At 46.8% G+C, this 18,788-nt stretch overlaps 1 protein-coding gene across 2 annotated transcripts in view; it reads right to left on the minus strand.

Moving 5' to 3' along the window:
* EIF2AK1 (eukaryotic translation initiation factor 2 alpha kinase 1) overlaps positions 1–18,263 on the minus strand; it is a 42,637-nt gene extending 24,374 nt beyond the window's left edge. Inside the window, exons 1-6 of one of the 2 annotated variants that reach the window (XM_084762515.1) lie at positions 18,054–18,263; positions 14,456–14,614; positions 10,010–10,143; positions 8,356–8,393; positions 6,353–6,452; positions 4,939–5,019 (exon numbers count right to left, since the gene is read on the minus strand). In XM_084762515.1, coding sequence (XP_084618641.1) covers positions 4,939–5,019; positions 6,353–6,452; positions 8,356–8,393; positions 10,010–10,143; positions 14,456–14,614; positions 18,054–18,141 — 600 coding nt within the window. In that variant the 5' untranslated portion in view covers positions 18,142–18,263. Of the gene's footprint in view, positions 1–4,938; positions 5,020–6,352; positions 6,453–8,355; positions 8,394–10,009; positions 10,144–14,455; positions 14,615–18,045 lie in introns of both variants that reach the window. The other variant, XM_084762514.1, reaches the window with a different exon arrangement.
* Between the last annotated feature and the right edge of the window lie 525 nt (positions 18,264–18,788).

Here is an 18,788-nt window from a genome sequence, read left to right on the forward strand (position 1 = left end):
CGCTCCTGAAACTGAAACTCTTACGCTCTTCCTCCCTGTCCACACCCCAACAATCTCCTTCACCCACCAGTCCCCATTCTCCACCTACCTGGGGTTAACCAAGGCCACTACGACTGGCCTCTATGTCATCGGCCCTCACTGCCCCTCCCCCACTTCCTCCGCTTGATCCAGCCCACCCCTAATAAATGCCCCTCCTGTTTTCAGTCCTCCTCAGACTCACTCTGTGACACACTGCTCCTAGCCCCTACCTCAGTCCTGCCCCTCAGCAGTAGCAGGTGTGGGAGGCCCTACTCGTGTTCACCCCGTTCTCCCTTAGTGAACTTGCCCTGCTTGACCAACAGCTGGGTTCTTTTATCTCAGTCCCCATCACCTTTATCAAACAATTCCAACACCTAACCCAGTCCTACAACCTCACCTTCAACAACCTCTAACAACCTGCTCCCCAAGGAATGCATGTGTCTGGGAGAAGGCTCATGACCATACAGACCAAATACACCACCCAGAGAGAGACGATCTCAGCAGGGCCACCACAGTCCCCCACCCTTGACATGGACCCTTCCTGGCACTACAATTGCAATGCTGGTTGCCAGGCCAGGGACTGCTTCATTACTCATCTCCTCTCCGGCCTAAGGTAGTAGCGTTTAATTAACTTTCAAATGGTCCAGGAGGTAATTCAAGACAAGTCTGAAAATCCCTCTCAGTTCCTCCAGTGCCTTACACAGACCCCGCTTCAGGATAAGCCCCAGACCCTGAGACCCCAGATGGCCAGCAACTTCTTATGACCTACTTTTCTGCCCAATCATACCCAGACCTAACACCTACTTACACCCAGGCTGAGGTCCTGGCCCTGGCATTCGAGTCTACCATAACAGCAATGAGTGCAACCAAAACCACAACTACCAACTCTTGGCTAAGGCTTTCCAGCAAATGCCTGTTTCTGGGATGGCCCCAAGGAGGGGAAGGTCAGATCATAAGGAGCCACCAGGACCTTGTCCATACCTGTCCAAGTCCTTATACCTGTCCAAATCCTTAAAGGCCAATGTGAACTCGCCCTAAGAGTCAACAACAGGGCCACTAGGCATCGGAACGCCCCCAGGGCATATACAGCCTCCCAGGGCGCCTGGGGGTGTCATTCAGCCTTCCAGCACGTCCCCTGGACCCACTGGGCCTAGCAGCTGAGACAGACTAAACCCACACCAATCATTCTTCCAGGAGCCTAGGGCCTCAATTGTTGTCAGGTCGCCTCATCACCTTCCTCCTAGGTACCAGGGCTACTTTTTCAGTCCTGAAGGAATTCTGGGGTGCCCTCACCCTTCTTCCCATCAATAGAGTATATGCTCAGTTCTCCAGACCCCTCAAGAATCCTCCCTTAACTTGTCCCTTCAAAGGCTTTTCCTCCTCTCTTCTTATTCTCCTTCTTTTTAAAGATTTAATTATGTATACAGTGTTGCACCTGCAGGCCAGAAGAGGGCACCAGATCTCATTATAGATGGTTGTGAGCCACCATGTGGGTGCTGGGAATTGAACTCAGGACCTTAGAGCTGTCAGTGCTCTTAACCACTTAACCTTCTTTTCTTATTCTTTTCTCCTCATGCCCTCATGTCCATTCCCTTGCTAGGAAGGGATATTTTTCTCCAAGACTGATATTATTTTTGCCTTCTGCCACTGCAACAGCTCCCAGGGTACCCCTGCATTTCCCTTTTCTTTCCCTGGCCTCCATTTATACTCCCTCACTCTCCAAAATCCCCAAACCCCTCATCCTCAGCATCCTTCTCTCGTCAATCCCATTGTAGGGGATACCACCTCCCCGTCTCTTGGTACACAGCATAAGCCTCTTTAGATGAAAGGCAAAGAGCCGTTTGCCTACATTTCTAAACCGCAATACCCCCTACCCTTAACAGCCTCCGGGGCCTCAAAGTCCTCACTCAGTCTCTTTTATACTGTTTTTACGCCCCACCCCTTTACCTTACTCCCATACAAGCAGTAAAAAACAAACAAACAAACAACAACAACAACAACAAAACCAACCCTAATGGAACTTATGCCTGGTCCAGGAGCTGCACTCCACTAACGCTGCTGCTACCCATATCTGCCCCAGGTTCCTATCCCTTACACCACCCAATCCTCTATCCCAGGCAACACTATCCACTTTTCAGTCTTAGACCTTAAAGACGCCTTTTTCTCAATGGCCCTGGATACTTGCTCTGAAGATCTTTTGCCTTTACTTGGACAGACGCTGGTACTCAGCAATCCTGACAACTAACCTGGACTGTCCCTTCCCAGGGCCTCAGAGACAGTCCTACCTTTTTGCCAGGCACTGGCTACAGACTTGGCCTGCCTTCCCCTCTTCCCTCCGTCTACTCCAGCATGTGGATGGCTTCCTCCTTTGCGGTCCTTCCCTCCGACAGCCGATCTGACACTGCCTCACTCATCAATCTCCTCGGCTCTAGGGGGTACCGGGTCACCCCTTCCAAAGCTCAATGCTCCTCTCCCCAAGTCACCTAACTTGGACTCTCTCTCACTCTAGCCCAAACTTTCCCAGGCATCTCCCCTTAAAACACTCTCCAACAAAGTCTCTTTCCTAAACTTCCCCGCCCCCTCCCTTCATCGCTGTCTCCCACGGCTTCCTCTGCACATCCCTTCAATGCCATCCGCTGGCTGCAGCTCCTCTCCTGGGTGATGCTCTGGTTTCCAGTGCCTGGCCTCCCACTAATAACTGCTCAACCTCCCCTTTGGGAGCCAGAAACGGGTCTCTCAACCTCTCCACCCTAATCCCAAAAACCTGCTGCAGACCATCCGTCCTCTCACCATTTAACAAAAGCCTCCCCAATCATGCACATTCCCAAAATGTCTTAATTTTAAAACATGCCTGGGAACGCAGGGAAGGCTACTTTGGTGCAATGGGAACCTTTCAGATTATATTTTCCCCAATGCAACTGGACTGTTTTCTGGTAGGTGGCAGTTGTCCCCCAGTTAACCTTATATAGCCAATCTGAATTCTACTGGCTCCTCTAAGGACCCGTTTCACCAGCGCTGCTTTCCTGACTATTATGGTGGGTGTAAGTCCAGCCACTGCCTTTACTGGGACAGCTATGGCAGGCAGCACTTTGGGCCGTTCTGTTTCCAGAGCTGAAGATTTCGAAGCCAAATTACAGCTCTGCCTAGACACCATGGCCTGGTCTCTGGCCTCTGTCCAACAACAAGCTTACTTCTCTGGCCTAAGTCTCCCACCAAGATCTCTTTACAGCAGAGAAAGGGGAACTCGTGTGTCCGCAGAGACGAATGCTGCTATCACATTAACAATGGGTGGTGGCAGAGGAAAAGGTTTAAGTTAACCTGCCTTTCTGGGAACCTACTAAAAGGAACTTCCCCATTAACTCCGGCTCCCCCAGCTACTTCCAGCCCCCCAGTAAGTAGGATCTAGCCTTGTCCCCTTGTCCTATTACTTTTTGCCTTCCTATTGCTTAACTGCCTTTCTTCTTTGCTAACTAAACAAATCAATAATCAAACTTTTAATCAGCTCCTCGTCAGGCATTACCAACCTCTTGCCCCTGAAGATGACACTGTTTGCTCACCCGACCTCATCTGGGCCTGGGGGCAGTTCCTTGATGGCATCAGGGAGGACTTGTGGCTTCTGCGAACACCCTTCCGAGAGCCAGATGACTTGTATGAGGCGATCACTGATCTGTGGCTCTAAAGAACCTTCCAGCTCCTTGACCCAGAACTCACTGACTTTTGTACTTTTCTCCTAAGCCTCTTGCTCTTTCCTCCCAACCAGATCCACTGTCGACTCCATAGACTACTGATTGATTCCCTCTTCCCTAATCTTCATCCCTGATCAGCAGGAAGTGGCCAGAGAGAATGATGGCCACTTAGCCAACACCCATGGACCCAAAAATAAAACAAAAAGGTGGAAATGAAGGGCTTCAGCAGGCCTGGCTTTGGCAAACCTGACACTGGCAAGCCTTGCCCTTCCCTCTCTCTTGTGAACCACAGATTACATATATCCTCAAAGCTAGCCACCAAGGTCTGTTCCCTTATTTTAGACACTTTCTTTTGTTTTTTAGTTTTTTGAGACAGGGGTTCTCTGTGTAGCCTTGGCTGTCCTGGACTCACTTTGTAGACCAGGCTGGGCTCGAACTCACAGTGATCTGCCTGCCTCTGCCTCCCAAGTGCTGGAGTTAAAGGCGTGCGCCACCATGCCCGGCTTTTGGACACTTTCTTATACCAGTCTCATTTCTGAGGCTAACTACCAAGGTCCAGCAATCAAAGGGCCCCTTTGGTTCACCTAACTAACATGTCCAACTGGAACAAACTGCAGCATCCTAGCTCGTGCTAACACAGACCTCCCCCTTTCTCCCCTGAAAAGTTAGACCTGCAAGGTCATTTGCTGCTGTTTTTCTGCCTGAGTTAGAGAGCAGTCACTTTTACTTTTATTCCTCACTTAATAAAGGATCTCTATGTGAAAATAGGTGTTTGGGTGTGGTCTGTGCCTAATCCTGGGTCAGGGAGGGAGCCCCACCCACTTATGTGGGGGTCCCTTTCACCTACCTCTAGTTAGCACCATCATGCTGGGCCCACCTCAAATCATTTTCTGAAATTCTACCCTCAGGGTTAGGGAGATAGCCTGGTCAGTGAAGTGCTCAATTTGCCAAGCATGAAAACTTGAGTTTGAATTCATATTAAGGAAAGAAAAAAGACTGGCCGGTTACATGCTTTTAATTTCAGCTCTGAGGAGGCTGAGATGAGGGTCCCTGGGGCTCACTGGCCAACCCGTCCTGCCTGCTTGGCGAGTTGCTCCAGTACATACAGTGAGAGACCTTGTCTGTAACACAAGGTGGATGGTACCTAAGAGAAATCACCCTGAAGCATGTGGTGTCTGCACGCGCGCGCGCGCGCACACACACACACACACACACACACACACATACATCATACCTTCATACAGTCTGTTTTAGTTGCACTCTTAATCAGGATTTTCTTAATTGCATAATGCTGACCATCTAACTTGTTCCGGACCTAAAAAAAAATCATAAGAAAAGAAAGAGTATTAAATTCTATCAAATGCAACTTAATAAAGGAATTCATCTCTTGTGAAGTCTGATAACCCACCAATGGGAGGTCAAATTAAGCCGAAGCCATTCTTCCTACAAGGGGGACAGTCAGCTCCAATTGTCTAGACAAGGAGCTTTTCTAGCTAAGCTGTGTCCAACCCCAGTAACTCCCAGCCTGAAGATAAACATGATGTTTTGAGTAACACAGTATTTTTATTTTATTCTTTTTGAGACCAGGTCTCAGGTAGCCCAGGCTGGCCTCAAGCTCATTATGTACCCAAGTATGAGCCTGAACTTGGGACCCCCCTATCTGCAGCTCCTGCAGCTCCCACAGGTCTGTGTGGTGCTGGGGATCGGGTCCCAGGCTCTGGGCACGCCAGGCAAACGCTCCCAGCTGAGGCATAGCTCCAGCAGCACAGCCTCTTACAGCACATTGTTTTCAAGTTTCAACTTCCAATTTGAGTAAGGCCAATCTCCTCATCACCCTGCTGAAAAATCTTTAAACTACAGATTAAAAACACTAGGTTAAAAAAATACTTTTTTTGTTTTGTTTTGTTTTGTTTTTTTTTGGGGGGGGGGAGTTGCCATAGGGTCTCTCTGTATAACCTTGGTTGTCCTGGAGCTGTCTTTGTAGACCAGGCTGGCCTTGAACTCAGAGATCCACCTGCCTCTGCCTCCAAGTGCTGGGGATAAAGGCGGGCGCCACCCCCCCCCCACCCCCCCCCCCGGCGAGTTAGAAATACTTTTAAATTCTATTTTTACTAAGTTTGTTCTTTGGTTGTCATACCTGAACAAATGCAAATCACCCCCTCCCACCCTTGTTAATCCCATTTCTTCCCACATTCATCTCTTTTTACAACACTTGTTTTTCTTCTCTTCCTCCTCCTCCTCCTCTCCCTCTGTTTTGAGACAAGTTCTCATTATGTAGTCCTGGCTGGGGTGGCATGTACTTTTTAGACCAGACTAACTTCAACTTCATAGACCTACCTGCCTCTGCCACCCCGGTACTAGAATTCAAGGTGTGCCACCACGCCTGCCTTACAACACATTTTTAACAACCCTAAACTACAGAGTGAAAACTCAGAGTTTCTAGAATCTACCTAAACAATCACCAACATGGTTAGGAAAATATTAAAACCTATCAACCGTCTGTAAATGATAAATAAAAATAAAAACACACGATTTTTAGAAATCTCTGGGTACTTCTAATCATAATAACGAAAATAACTTCTCAAAATACACACATTTACAGTGTAACAGGTCAAAATGAACAAACAGTAAAAAACCACAAACCGAACCTTGTATACTCTTCCATATCCTCCTTTTCCTAAGATAGCAAGCTCTTCAAATTCATTTAAGTAGCGTGACGTTTGTGCTTCGAAAGCTATCTCCTTGGATCTAAAAGTTAAAATACAAACAGGCCATCAACATTAAGACAAAGCAATCAAATGTATGCACCGTGTGACCAACCTGCGGAGACTCATTTATCAGTGAACAAATGGCAAAGTAGGAAGAATCAGCGAAATGTCTAATTTCCTATGGGAAGAAGATGGCTAGGCTATGAAGGATGCCATAAAAACGGCAAGAGGGCTCATTAAATTCAGTAATACCTTCCAGTAGAAATCGGCTATTATGCTTTATATACAGCAAAAACCAGACAGACGAGCTTTGTCTCTCCTTCTGAGAGGTGGGGGCTCAGATAGCCACAGCTGACAGTCTGGCTTCGGAGCCTGCTGCCGTGAGCCTCCTAAGTGCTGCCATTTCTGCTGTGCACATCCACTACCAGCTAGTTTCACTTACACTTCTCGTTTCAGAGGATTTTTTGGTGGGTAGCTGGGGATTTGAGGTAAGGTCTTACTCTGGAGTCAAGGCTTTCTGGCACTAGGTAGGCCAGGGCTGGCCTTCAACATGTGGCAAGCCTCCCATCTCTGTTTTCCATGTGCTGGAATGACAGCTGTACGCTACTAAGTGACGTCCAACCTCAAACCCAGGAATGATGCAGGTGCCTTACAGATTTAATTTTTTTTTTTAAGACAGGGTTTCTCTGTGTTATCTTGGCTGTCCTGAACTTTTTAAAATTTTGTAAACAAAGTAAAAGGCCAATGGTAGTCTCCTTAGAGTGTCAGTAGTCAAATTAACAGTTACTGAACATGGGTGCTCATGTTTAGATCCCAGCAGGAGGATCTCCAGTATAAAGACAGTTTAGGTTGCAACAGGCTTCCCTCAAAGCCGACCAGGGAAGAGGGAGGGCTGTGGGGAGGGCTCAGGGGAAAGCACTCGATGCTGTGTGCGAGCACGAGGACTGCAGTGCTGCTCATGGCAGGCACTCACATAAGCGCATGCTGGGGCATGGCGGCTGACCTCAAGCTCAGCAATATAGAGGAAGAAACAAGGGTCCTAGAGCAAGCAGGAGAGCTGGCTAGACTAAGAGCATCAGAAAGCTTCACGGGCAAGAAGACTCTGTGCCCCCAATATGTAATATGCAATGGAGGCCTCCAACCAGAGCCATGACTCGTAGCAATGAACATTTGAAAGTAAACATATGTGGACAAAAGGCTATACTGTGTGATACACTACAGCTTCTGTGGCAAGATTTTTTGTTTGTCTGTTTGTTTTATTTTAGTGGGGGGAGGAGAAGGATTTTGGTACATGATGTGTAAATCACAGACATTCAATAAAAGTAAAAAAAAAATTTTTAAATTTTAAAATGTTAAAAAAATATGCAATGGGGAACAAGATGGAGAAAAACACCTTTTATCAACCTCCAAATGCAGTTGCACACAGGTGCATGCAAATATATACTCTAATACAAAATGTAGAGAGCCAAATGTAGTGGCTTTCTGCCTGCAATCTCAGCACTTAGAGGCAGGCGGCCCAAGAGTTTAAGGTCAGTCTCAGCTACACAGCAACCCTGAGAACTGCCTGAGCTACGTGAGACTTTGTCTCCAAAAAAGAAAAAAGAGAAAAGAAAGAAAGAAAGAAAGAGAAAGGCGAAGGCAGGCTGACAAGAGTCCACACTCAGTGGCGACGTGAGAAGCAAAGGCAATCTTAGAGCAGTGCAAGGCTCAGGAGACAAGGTCCCTCACCTCCCCAGCGCGGACAGGCATGGAGGCAGGACAAGGCTGTAACCCACACTCTGGGAGCAGCAGCAGGAGGATGAGAGTTAGCTTCCAGATGAAAATGGACTGCACAGCAAGAATACATCTCAGAAAACAAAGAATAAAGAAATCATTTTTATAAACTAATTTTGGTTTCTTTTAATTTAGTTGATTGAGGTAGTGGAAAATCATCAGATACGTACCTGATTTTCTGCATGTAAGAGTTATCTTCACAAGGACCCTAAAACCAAAACATGACCTTTAAGAACCACTTGAAACAGCTAACGAACAATGAACAAAATTCAACATTGCAATAACCCGAATGCCTGAGTGCTGGGATGACAGGACTGAGCCACATACCCAGCTTAAAAAGAACATTTTAAAATGACTTAATAGTTTAAGATTAAAAATATTTCAGAGCTGAGAATTTACTCACATGGAGCTCCACGAGCAAAAACTGACTTCACTTCAAAAATCTATGTAGAAATTGACTTCTCCCCTCTCCATCACCACCGCCCCGTTTTGGAGCCACCTTCTTGCCCATATCCTGCACCTGTCTCCCTGCCCTTGATGCTCTCCATCTGCTTCCTGCACAGTAGCAGGTGTGACCCTGTTGCAATACTCTTATGCTCAAAATCCTGAGATGTTTCCTGTGTCCTCTCTGTGTACAACCAATTTCACTAAAATGGTCTCAAGACCCTACTCCAAGCTGGCTGTGCGTGGTGATTCACACTTGTAATTCCAGCTCTTGGGAGGCCTAGAGCTGACGTTTGGAGAGTCTGACACCAGCATGGGCTGCATAGGGTTTTACAACTGCCTGGGCTACAGTGTGAGACTGTCACAAACAAAAAGAAGAAAACAGTGGCAGGTAACAGTACTGTTGTTGCTGCCTAGCCTGCTGCTCCCTGTAGTGGGTTCAGTAAGCAAGAAGCGAGGAGGCAACCATCCCATGCCCCCATGGCTCCTCCCCTTTGCTCTGTCTAAGCAGCACACCACAGCCAGCATGTGCTCAGCAAAGGGCACTTTTGAATACTGTGGCTTTGCCTGGACCACTTCACCTCCATGCACCTGCAGGTGCCTGCCTCTCAGTTCTGGAGTGACCACTTTCTCAGTGCGGCCCGCAACAGCCACCGTACATGGAACATGGAAGTCACATGGCGCTCCCTCCAAACATTTCCTAATCCCCTTCACTACCCACGTGCTCCCCTCACGTCTGTTCTAACTTTCCCTATTGCTTATTGCCCCCTATATCGGAACGTAAGCTTCATGAGGGTTTAGATTTTTGTCTATTTTTCCCATTTCCCCCCAGCTCCCATAAAAGTATATGAGTGACAAAAATTAATATTGTCAACTTGACCAAGTTTCTATTTTTAAGAACCACTCATATAATTAAAATTAAGTAATGCTTAAAAAAATATATGTCTTTTTTTCAACTTTTTTTTCAGCGCAAAGGATAGAACCCATAGCACTAGGCACACCAGGCAAATGCCTGCCATTGAATCACACACCGAACAAAACAGTGCTCTTTTCTTCCTTTCTCTTTATTTTATTTTATTTTTTATTATTTCTTTATTTTTAATATATTTTATTTTTCTTTTATCTTTCTCTTTTTCTTCATGTATTTTATGTATTTGAGTGTTTTTGCCTCAATGTACCTACCTCATTCAGTGCCTGCTGCCCGCAGAAGTCACTAAAGAGTGACCAAAGATCGTGAGCCACCGTGTAGGTGCTGGGAACCAAACTTGGGACCCTGTGCAAGTGCTCTTAACTGCTGAGCTATCTCTTCAGCTCCCACATCCGGCTCTTTGGAGATTCAGATTTGCCTGTCATACACAGAGCACAGCTGGTAGGGCTTACCTGGCGAACTCTCTCTTTGGCAGACCGCATTAAGTGAGTGATGGCTCTGTTGTGGTGCAGCCTCAGGGAGCTAAACTCATCACTGCAGGTAAATGAAGACAGCAGCCCCATCTTGATAAAAGTCTGGCAAAGTACTATATAAAAAAGACACGATATGATAGTATTTGGAAAACTGACAGCAGGAGGGCAAGGCGAGCAAACCTCTAACCCCAGATGCTAAGAAAGGAAGATCCAGAGTCCAAGGTTCTATTGGCTACCCAGTCAATTTGGAGCTAGCCTGGGCTAAATGAGACCTGACTCAAAAGGGGAGTGGGGCACAGTCGATGGACAGACAGACAGTGCACCAAGTGCCTCAGAAAAAGTTGCCTCTGTAGAGATGCCCTTAATTTATGCATAGAGAAATACAGCCAGGGCCAAGTGTGCTGGCTCACACCGCACCAGAAATGGAAGAGGAAGGAAAAGAAAGCAAAAACAAGATGGAGAGAGAACAGGGAAGAAACAGGAAAAACAGAGGGAAAGTGTAAGTGCTGATTTTATTTCCTCTGACGGAGAGGTGAGATGAATACATGGCTTGGGCCAAGCCCACAGACTTTCTCTCTAACTATCCTAGGCCTAGGTAAGGGAGCGTCTAGCCTCTGTACAATCAATCTAAGCTTCTGGAACCTGGACCTTGAAGGCTTCAGCTTCCATCTGCTAACCTAGGCCTAGAATGTCTCAGCCTCTGAGACTTACTGCCAAGTAAAGTCACTCTTTCTAGCTCTTTCTAAACTCTGGCTGGCTGGTTCAACTCAGCTGGTTCTGGCTCAAAATTCCTCTCCAAGCTGACTGATTCAAATTGGCTTCTCTTGGCTTCTCACTGAATTGCTCTGCCTGGAAAAACTGCCTCTGAACTTCACCAAAGTGCCCCAAACTATACTGTACTCCCTCACTCTACTGTACTGTCTCCACCAACATCCCTCCCTCCCCGACATCCCTCCATCCCTCCCTACTGTTCTTAAGTAGCTTTCCTTTCCTGTCTGTTCTTATGAGAGTTGGGTGTATCCTATCTCTGACTCATCCTGTCAAATCTTTCTCTTATCTGTCACTTTGCCTGTCCCTCAGTTAGACATCACTGTTTGGGAGTAAAGGTGTACACTAAAGGCATGTATATATTCAAGCTAGAGAGATTAAAGGTGTGTACTAAGGGCGTGTCTGTATTCCAGCTGGATCACACGGACCTAGGACTTTGGATGAGATCCCTTGCCAGAGTAACCAAGTTGCTACATTAAAATTCCTCTACAGAAAAGAAAGGAAAAGACACAAGAAAGAAAGAATAGGGAGAGTGTGGTGGTGAACATCATCAGCCCCATCAATCAAGAGGTGGAGGCAGGTGAGTATGAGGCCATCCAGGGCTGCACAGTGAGACCCTGTCTTAAAAAAAAAAAGCCAGGCATGGTGGTACATGCCTTTAATCCCAGCACTCAGGAGGCAGAGACAGGTGGATTGCTGTGAGTTTAAGGTCTACAAAGAGAGTCCAGGACAACCAAGGCTACATACACAGAAAAAAAAAAAAAAAAAGAGGAGGACAAAGGCGATGAAGACAAAGAAGAAAACAAAGAGGGCTGGAGAGATGGCTTGGTTGCTCTTCCAGAGGACTTAGGTTTAAGTCTAAGCACCTACAAGGTAGCTCACGAATCATCTGTAACTCCAGGAGATCCAACTGTCCCATGGCCTTTACAGGTACCAGGCACCCAGGTGTTGCACAGACATACATGCAGGTAAACCCTACGCACATAAAATGACTTGTATTTAAAGGAAAGAAAGGAGGAGGAAGGAATTAGGAGAAGGGCAAAAGCAAAGAGAAGAGAGAGGTTAGGAGGGGAGGAAAGAGTGAGGCGCAAGAGAGGAAACAGGGAAGAGAGAGGTAGTACCAGGAGAGAGGGGAGGAGGAGGAGGAGGAGGAGGAGACTAAATTAACAAACACAGAGAGGCCTGAGGATGTACCTCAGCGTGAAGCCTGGCAAGTATGAAGCCCTGGTCGACAGCCGTGCCACCAGAAGAAAGCAAACCAAAGGGAAAACACCTAACTGGAGAGAGTCTTCTTTCCAAGAAACCCAGGATCATACGCATATTCCTAGGAAAATTTTGCAGACGAACAAACATAGTGCTAAATTAAACTAGAGCGCTTTTTTTTAAAAATGGCATTTTCTTCCCAGTGAGACAGTGTCTCATACAGCCGAAGCTGGCCTCACACTTGTTATGTAGTGACGGGGAGCTTTGAACCTTGAACTCCTAATTCTCCTGCTTCTAACTCCCAAATGCAGGGATTACAGGTGTGTACCACCACATCTACCTAAAATATGTGCATTTTAAAGCTCAGTTGTCTAAAAGGTTCAATACATGGCAGTCAGAACTTTACCATCAGGCTGGGGTGTAGTCAAGTGGCACAGCACCAGCTCAGAAGGCACAAGGCTCTATGATCCCCAGTGTAGGGAAGAAAATCAAGAACAAAAATTCTGTGCCCACAGACTTACTTTGTTATTGTTGTTTTGTTTTTCTAGACAGGGTTTCTCTGTGTAGCCTTGGCTACCTGGACTCACTTTGTAGATCAGGCTGGCCTCGAACTCACAGTAATCCACCTGCTTTTACCTCCCCAGTGCTAGGATTACAGCAGCACTCAGCTTTTTCTTTCTTTCTTTCTTTCTTTCTTTCTTTCTTTCTTTCTTTCTTTTCAAAGCCATGAGCCTAATTCAGCAGAGCTGTACTTTGAAACCTAGAAGCATCCCTTTGCAAGCGTCATCCTCCACAGGCATACTGCTTACAGCCCACAATATGAGATTTGCTTTACTCGGGATAGAAGATACTGGCACGAAGGCTCAGTGCATAAAGGCTCTGCCCATGCAAACTTGCCAATCTCAGTTTGATCCCCGGCAGCACAGTGGACGGAGAGAACCAACTCCTGAAAGCCATCCCCTGATTTCTACATGCATGCAGGAACGCACATGTACCCACACTCACATACACATTATGAAAGTTTTATTAGAAAACAAATCTTTTACCCATTCTTCATGTCCACCAGGTTTATTTAAACGGCACTATATACTTACTTAACTATTAAAACATGTTACTGTCTAAAACCATGTAAGGATAACTATCTTTTTGTTTTGTTTTGTCTTGTAGACAGGGTTTCCCTGTGTAGACTTGGCTGTCCTGGACTCACTTTGTAGACAAGGCTGGCCTCGAACTCACAGAGATCTGCCTGCCTCTTTCTCCCTGACTGCTGGGATTAAAGGTGTGCGCCACCACACCCAGCTAAGATATATCTATCTTTAGTGGGGATGTCTAAGACTTAGAAAGGCTTTCTCAGTAGAAAAGAATCTGAATCTATGGCTGAAAATAAATAAGCTGCAGTGGTCTCAGTCAATGAGACAAACCACAATCATAACATATAACTCTGTAAACTTTGGGGCTCATGTCTCTAAAATATAAGTATCCTAAGACAGGGAAAACAAAATTCAACACTTCATTTTTTTTTAAAGATTTATTTATTTATTTTATGTATGAGTGCTCTGTCTTCATGTACACCTGCAGGCCGCAAGAGGCCATCAGATCCCCGTATAGATATGAGCCACCATGTGGTTGCTGGGAATTGAACTCAGGACCTCTGGAAGAGCAGCCAGCACTCTTAACTACTGAACCATCTCGCCAGCCCAAAAATTGAACACTTTCAACAACATGGTACGGAGCTCCAGACCTCTGGTCAGGAACTGAGTCAGTGGCCGGGGATATTGCCAGAATGTTTGCCTTGCGTACACGAAGCCCTAGGTTGCATGACTGCTTAAGTCCAGTGTGGTAGCATACTGTCTGTACTCCAGTACCTGGGAGGTGGAGGGATGAGGAGTTCAAGGCCAGCCTCTGATATACAGAGTCTGAGGCTAGCCTGGACTGCCATGAACAACCTCAAGAACCTGGGTCACGTCTAGAAATGTGTTTCATGCTTTCCTAACACAGATGAGGCTCCAGATCAGATCCCCAATACTTCCAAAGAAGAGAAATAAAAAGGTTTAGCTGCTCGCCAACTAGAGCCTAACAGACCCTCAAGAATGATAAGGGAGCCGGGCGTGGTGGCGCACGCCTTTAATCCCAGCACTTGGGAGGCAGAGGCAGGCGGATCGCTGTGAGTTCGAGGCCAGCCTGGTCTACAAAGTGAGTCTAGGACAGCCAAGGCTACACAGAGAGACCCTGTCTTGAAAAACCAAAAAAAAAAAAAAAAAAAAAAAAAAAGAATGATAAGGGACCCTGAATGAATGTAAGGCATGAGAAATCACTCACATCCACTTTGCACCTGGTTTTTTATACACTAGCTGTTTCTCAGAAGCACAGCATTAAAGGCAGTGAGTGGGTTTTGTTTGGTTTTGTTTTTACAATGTTTACAATTTTTAACAATACCCTTTTGGTCTTACTCACATTTAAACACCTGTTTCGAATGATGCGGGTTTGGCTCGTGCACATGGCTCAAGTGTTCCAGCAAGGAGACAAGCAGCAGCTGGTTTGCCACTACAAAAGGGAATGTGGGCTGCTGCAGGGGTTCTTTTAACACTTGGAGTTCTGCTGGGACATCGGACTCTGAAAAACAAGCAAGGGGAAACGTTACCAGCAAGCATGTCTCGTAATGACAAAGCACCATGCGCTAATTAAGACGGCACAAATAGCGCCACTGAAGGGGAATACAGGGTCACAGGGTGGTTATGGTGAGTTGGGTTAAGAAAGGTTTTCTGGTGATGGGGAGACGGATCGGTGGATATTACGCTTGCTGTGTAAGCATCCGTTTGGATCCCCGGCACCCACACTAAGGTCCAGCAGGAGCGGTAACACCGCCCTGTAATCTTAATGTCTCTCATCGGATGCAGGGGTCCCTGCAGAAAGCTCGCTGGCTAGACCAGCCAAATCTGCAAGTTCCAAGTTCAGTGAGAGTCAACCACATTTGAGTAAATACAGTGGAGAGCAATTGAGGAGACACCCAATACCTGTACCCACACATTTGAACATGAATACGCATGTGCACGCATGCGCGCGTACGTACACACACACACACACACACACCCCTACATAACGACATTAAAAAAAAAAAAAAAAAAAAAAGAGGTGAGAATTTCCCAGAGGTGAATCTGAGTTGAAGTTGATAGCTGGAGGCCCAGGGTGACCTCAAACTTAGCGCAGTCCTCCTGCCTCTATCTCCAATGCTGGGCCACAGGTCAGTCCTACTATGACCTTCAGGCTTCTTTATACTCATTATTTCTTCTTTTCTGCAATGAGAAAAATCTATTCTCCGGGTCTTTTTGGTGAAGGAGGGGGGCAGGTTAGCTCTGGGGCCACAAACATGCTCTTTCTGCTGAGCTACAGCCTAGATCAAAATTCTACTTTTTAATAGGAAAAAACAAATAATGATGAAATCAGTTTTTAAAGAAATGGCTAGCTGGTAGAGTGCTTGCCGAGCACACATGAAGCCCTGGGTTCGAACCCCAGCACCACATAAAGCCAGGCCCAGGCACACACACATACACGCCTGGGATTCCAGCACTAGGGAGGTAGAGGCAAGAGGATCAGGAAGTTTAAGGTTATCCTTGGCTACGTAACAAGCTAGAGGCTAACTTGGGATGCATGAAACAAGCTAACAAAATACTATAAAAAATAGGAAGATGACAGCTTTTAAAAGGCCAATACAGGCTAGTAAGATAGTTCATCAGTTAAGAACACATACGACACCTGCATGGGACCCAGATTCAGATCCTAGTACCCACACCAGGAGGCTCCAATCCGCCAGCTCCAGGAGCTTCTGGCCTCTGCAGACACCAGCACTCACATGCACATACCCACAGAGATACACACACACACACACACACACACACACACACACACACACACACACCCCATTAAAAATAACTTTTTTTGTTGTTGTTGTTTTTTAAGACAAGGTTTCTCTGTGTAGCTCTGGCTGTCCTGGACTCACTTTGTAGACCAGGCTGGCCTCGAACTCACAGTGATCCGCCTGCCTCTGCCTCCTGAGTGCTGGGATTAAAGGCGCACGCACCACTGCCCGGCTCTTAAAAGACCAATAGACACTCAAACTAAGCAGATGGGAAAGTGCTGTCTGAATTAAGAGTTCTAGATGTCTGCCAAGCAGGATGTAGTGAACATACACGAAACAGATAATCAAACCCAACCTCAGGCAAATATGCTCCAAACAGGCCACCAGGAAGAGAAAGGCCAAGTCTGGTGACACAGTCCTTTAACGCCAGCTGCTTAGGAGGCCCCTGTCTCAAGAACAAAAGTTAACAGGGGGCTGGGAGAAGTAGCTCAGTTGCAGAGCCCTTGACAATCAATCCCTAGTTCTATAAAAAGGGTATTTTGTTTGTTGTGAAGGATTAATCCAAGATACTACTTGTGAAAACCCTGTGACATGGAAAACGGACTCACTTAACACCTGCTGTCCCAAAGAAAGGGCCTAAAGTAACCAGGTTCAACACTGACGTCTGCTCTCGAATTCCTGCAAAGGATGGCTAAAGTTACAGGGAGGTTTTGAATTTTCTGATTCTACCATTAATGGGCAGTATGACATCTTCAAATCATTCAGACCGCCTGTAAAATGCCATTTACCTATTGGCCTTACACCTATCAAAAGTTCCACAGACCTTTACATATTTTTTTTTTAATTAACTAACTTTGGGTATTCTAAGTCTCTTTAGAGACTCATCAATATGTAAGCAGAACAGTATTATTAACAGGAGGAGGAAAAGAGTTTTAAAGCTTGTCCGAGATCACTCCCTTCCAGGATAATCTTTGGTTTGCAGAAACTCTTATCACCACGGCACAGAAACGACAGGCTTGCATGTTTACAGCTGGGACCTTTCCTATGACACATGCATTCTTTGCCCTTGAGCTACAATAACATACCAGTTGGTGTGTGGGGAAATCTGCATATCCGTTTAAAAAAGTCATCCTACAACTGTCCTCTGTAAAGCCTACTGAGTTACCACAGTGAGCTGTTTTTATTTCTCGTTATGGTCAACTTCTACAGGCAGTATTTAAGAGAGAAAATGGAGAGGACTGAATTTGGTTTACATCCCCAACTCCACTACGAAATACGTATTTCCAGCTTCAATGCAATATGTAAACTTTGCATTCATTCTGTGGAATAGTATACAGCTAAAAATCTCCTTGAATGTATGTTTTTCTTTTGGGTGCTGGAAGATGCACCCAAGGATCTCAATCAACCTAAGACATGTATCTCTCACTGAGCTACAGCCTCTTCTCCACTGTAATTACTTTTTTTGTTCGTTTGTTTGTTTTGTTATTTTGAGACACAGTCTTATGTACTGCAAACTGGCCTGGAACTCAACATGATTATCAGGCCGGCCTTCAACTCCTGATCCCTCCTGCTTCCACTTTCCAAGTGCTTGGATTACAAGTGTGCACCACGACTCAATCAATGTATTCGCTATGGAGGGCACAATCCCGTTTTTAAAAACTGCCCAAGCAACTGGTAACAACCAACTGTACTTTCAGTAAAATACTAGGCCGCCGACCTACACAGAATCGATGTTTTGAAGACGACTCACTTTATGTTACATAATTTGATTTACGTGTATCCTCGAGAAAATTTGCGCGTTCCCACACTGCCTGGCTAGGAGAAATCACTAGTTATCCTATCCGCGAAGCGGGTCGCATTCTGGCCGTGAACAATGATTAATTACTCTCAGCGTCTGAAGAAAAACAAGGTAGGGGCGTGGAGGTGAAAAGCGGAATCAGGAAGTGGCACGGGAACAGGCCAAGAAATATAAATGCCCACACACCGGCAGAATGCAGACGCACTTGAAGTAAATATTTACCTAACCCTTGAAGGCCCGCCCACCTCCCGGCGCCCTATAGCTCTGCACCCGAGATCGAGGCCCCGAGGCGGCCTGGGGCCTTACGTGGCTCTCGAGGACCAGTGGCCAGCGGGAGCCCAGGTGAACAGCGAGCCTTGGGAATGCGCGCGCGAGCCATCCCTATCTCACCATCATACTTGGGGTCCGAGACTTCTGCGGGGAAGTCGATGGCAGGGGGCGCGGCCCCCGCCCCCGCCGCGTCGTCCTCCGTGTCGCGCTCCCCATCTCCGGAGCCACCCCCCAGCATCGCCGCCGGGAGCGCTGACAACAGCCACCACGCTCTGCGTGTCCCTTGACACGGTCGGCCTCAATCTTCTACCCTGAGCCGGAAGTAACAGCAGAGCAGACGGAAGTCCCGCCCCAGACAGTCCAGGAAAAGCGTCTGTCAGGGGCGGGCCCTCCCGGTCTCGCCCCCTTTTTTCCAGAAAGGAAACGATTGGCTGATCTAGTGCGGACGCGCCCCCCGAGTGGGCGTGACAAGCAAGGTAGAGCCGGCTAGGCGAGGCGCGGCGCTGGCCAGTGCTGGGAGACCCATTCTCCCTGATCCATGTGGACTAACTGGATGACCCTCCTTTGTCCCTCCCGAATTATTCCCGTAGACATCGTAAACGCTCAAATCTCACGCCTGCAAGCTTGGCTCTGGAAAGTATAATACATTTGGTGAGCCAAACTCGGAAAGACAAAGACCGCATATTTCTCGTTCAGGGACAGATCCTAGCCTGTAATGGATATAAAGCGGGAGTAAGTGTGGGTAAAACCTAGCAAACTAGAAGAGAGGGTACAAAGTGATACTGAGGAAAGAGCAGGGTAAATGGACACAGAAAATAAACCGAGGGGAAGATACAAAGGGCAGGGGCGCGGGGTGAGGGGAG

The sequence above is a fragment of the Acomys minous genome, assembly GCF_964271855.1.
Source record: "Acomys minous genome assembly, chromosome: 16".
NCBI lineage: Eukaryota > Metazoa > Chordata > Mammalia > Rodentia > Muridae > Acomys > Acomys minous.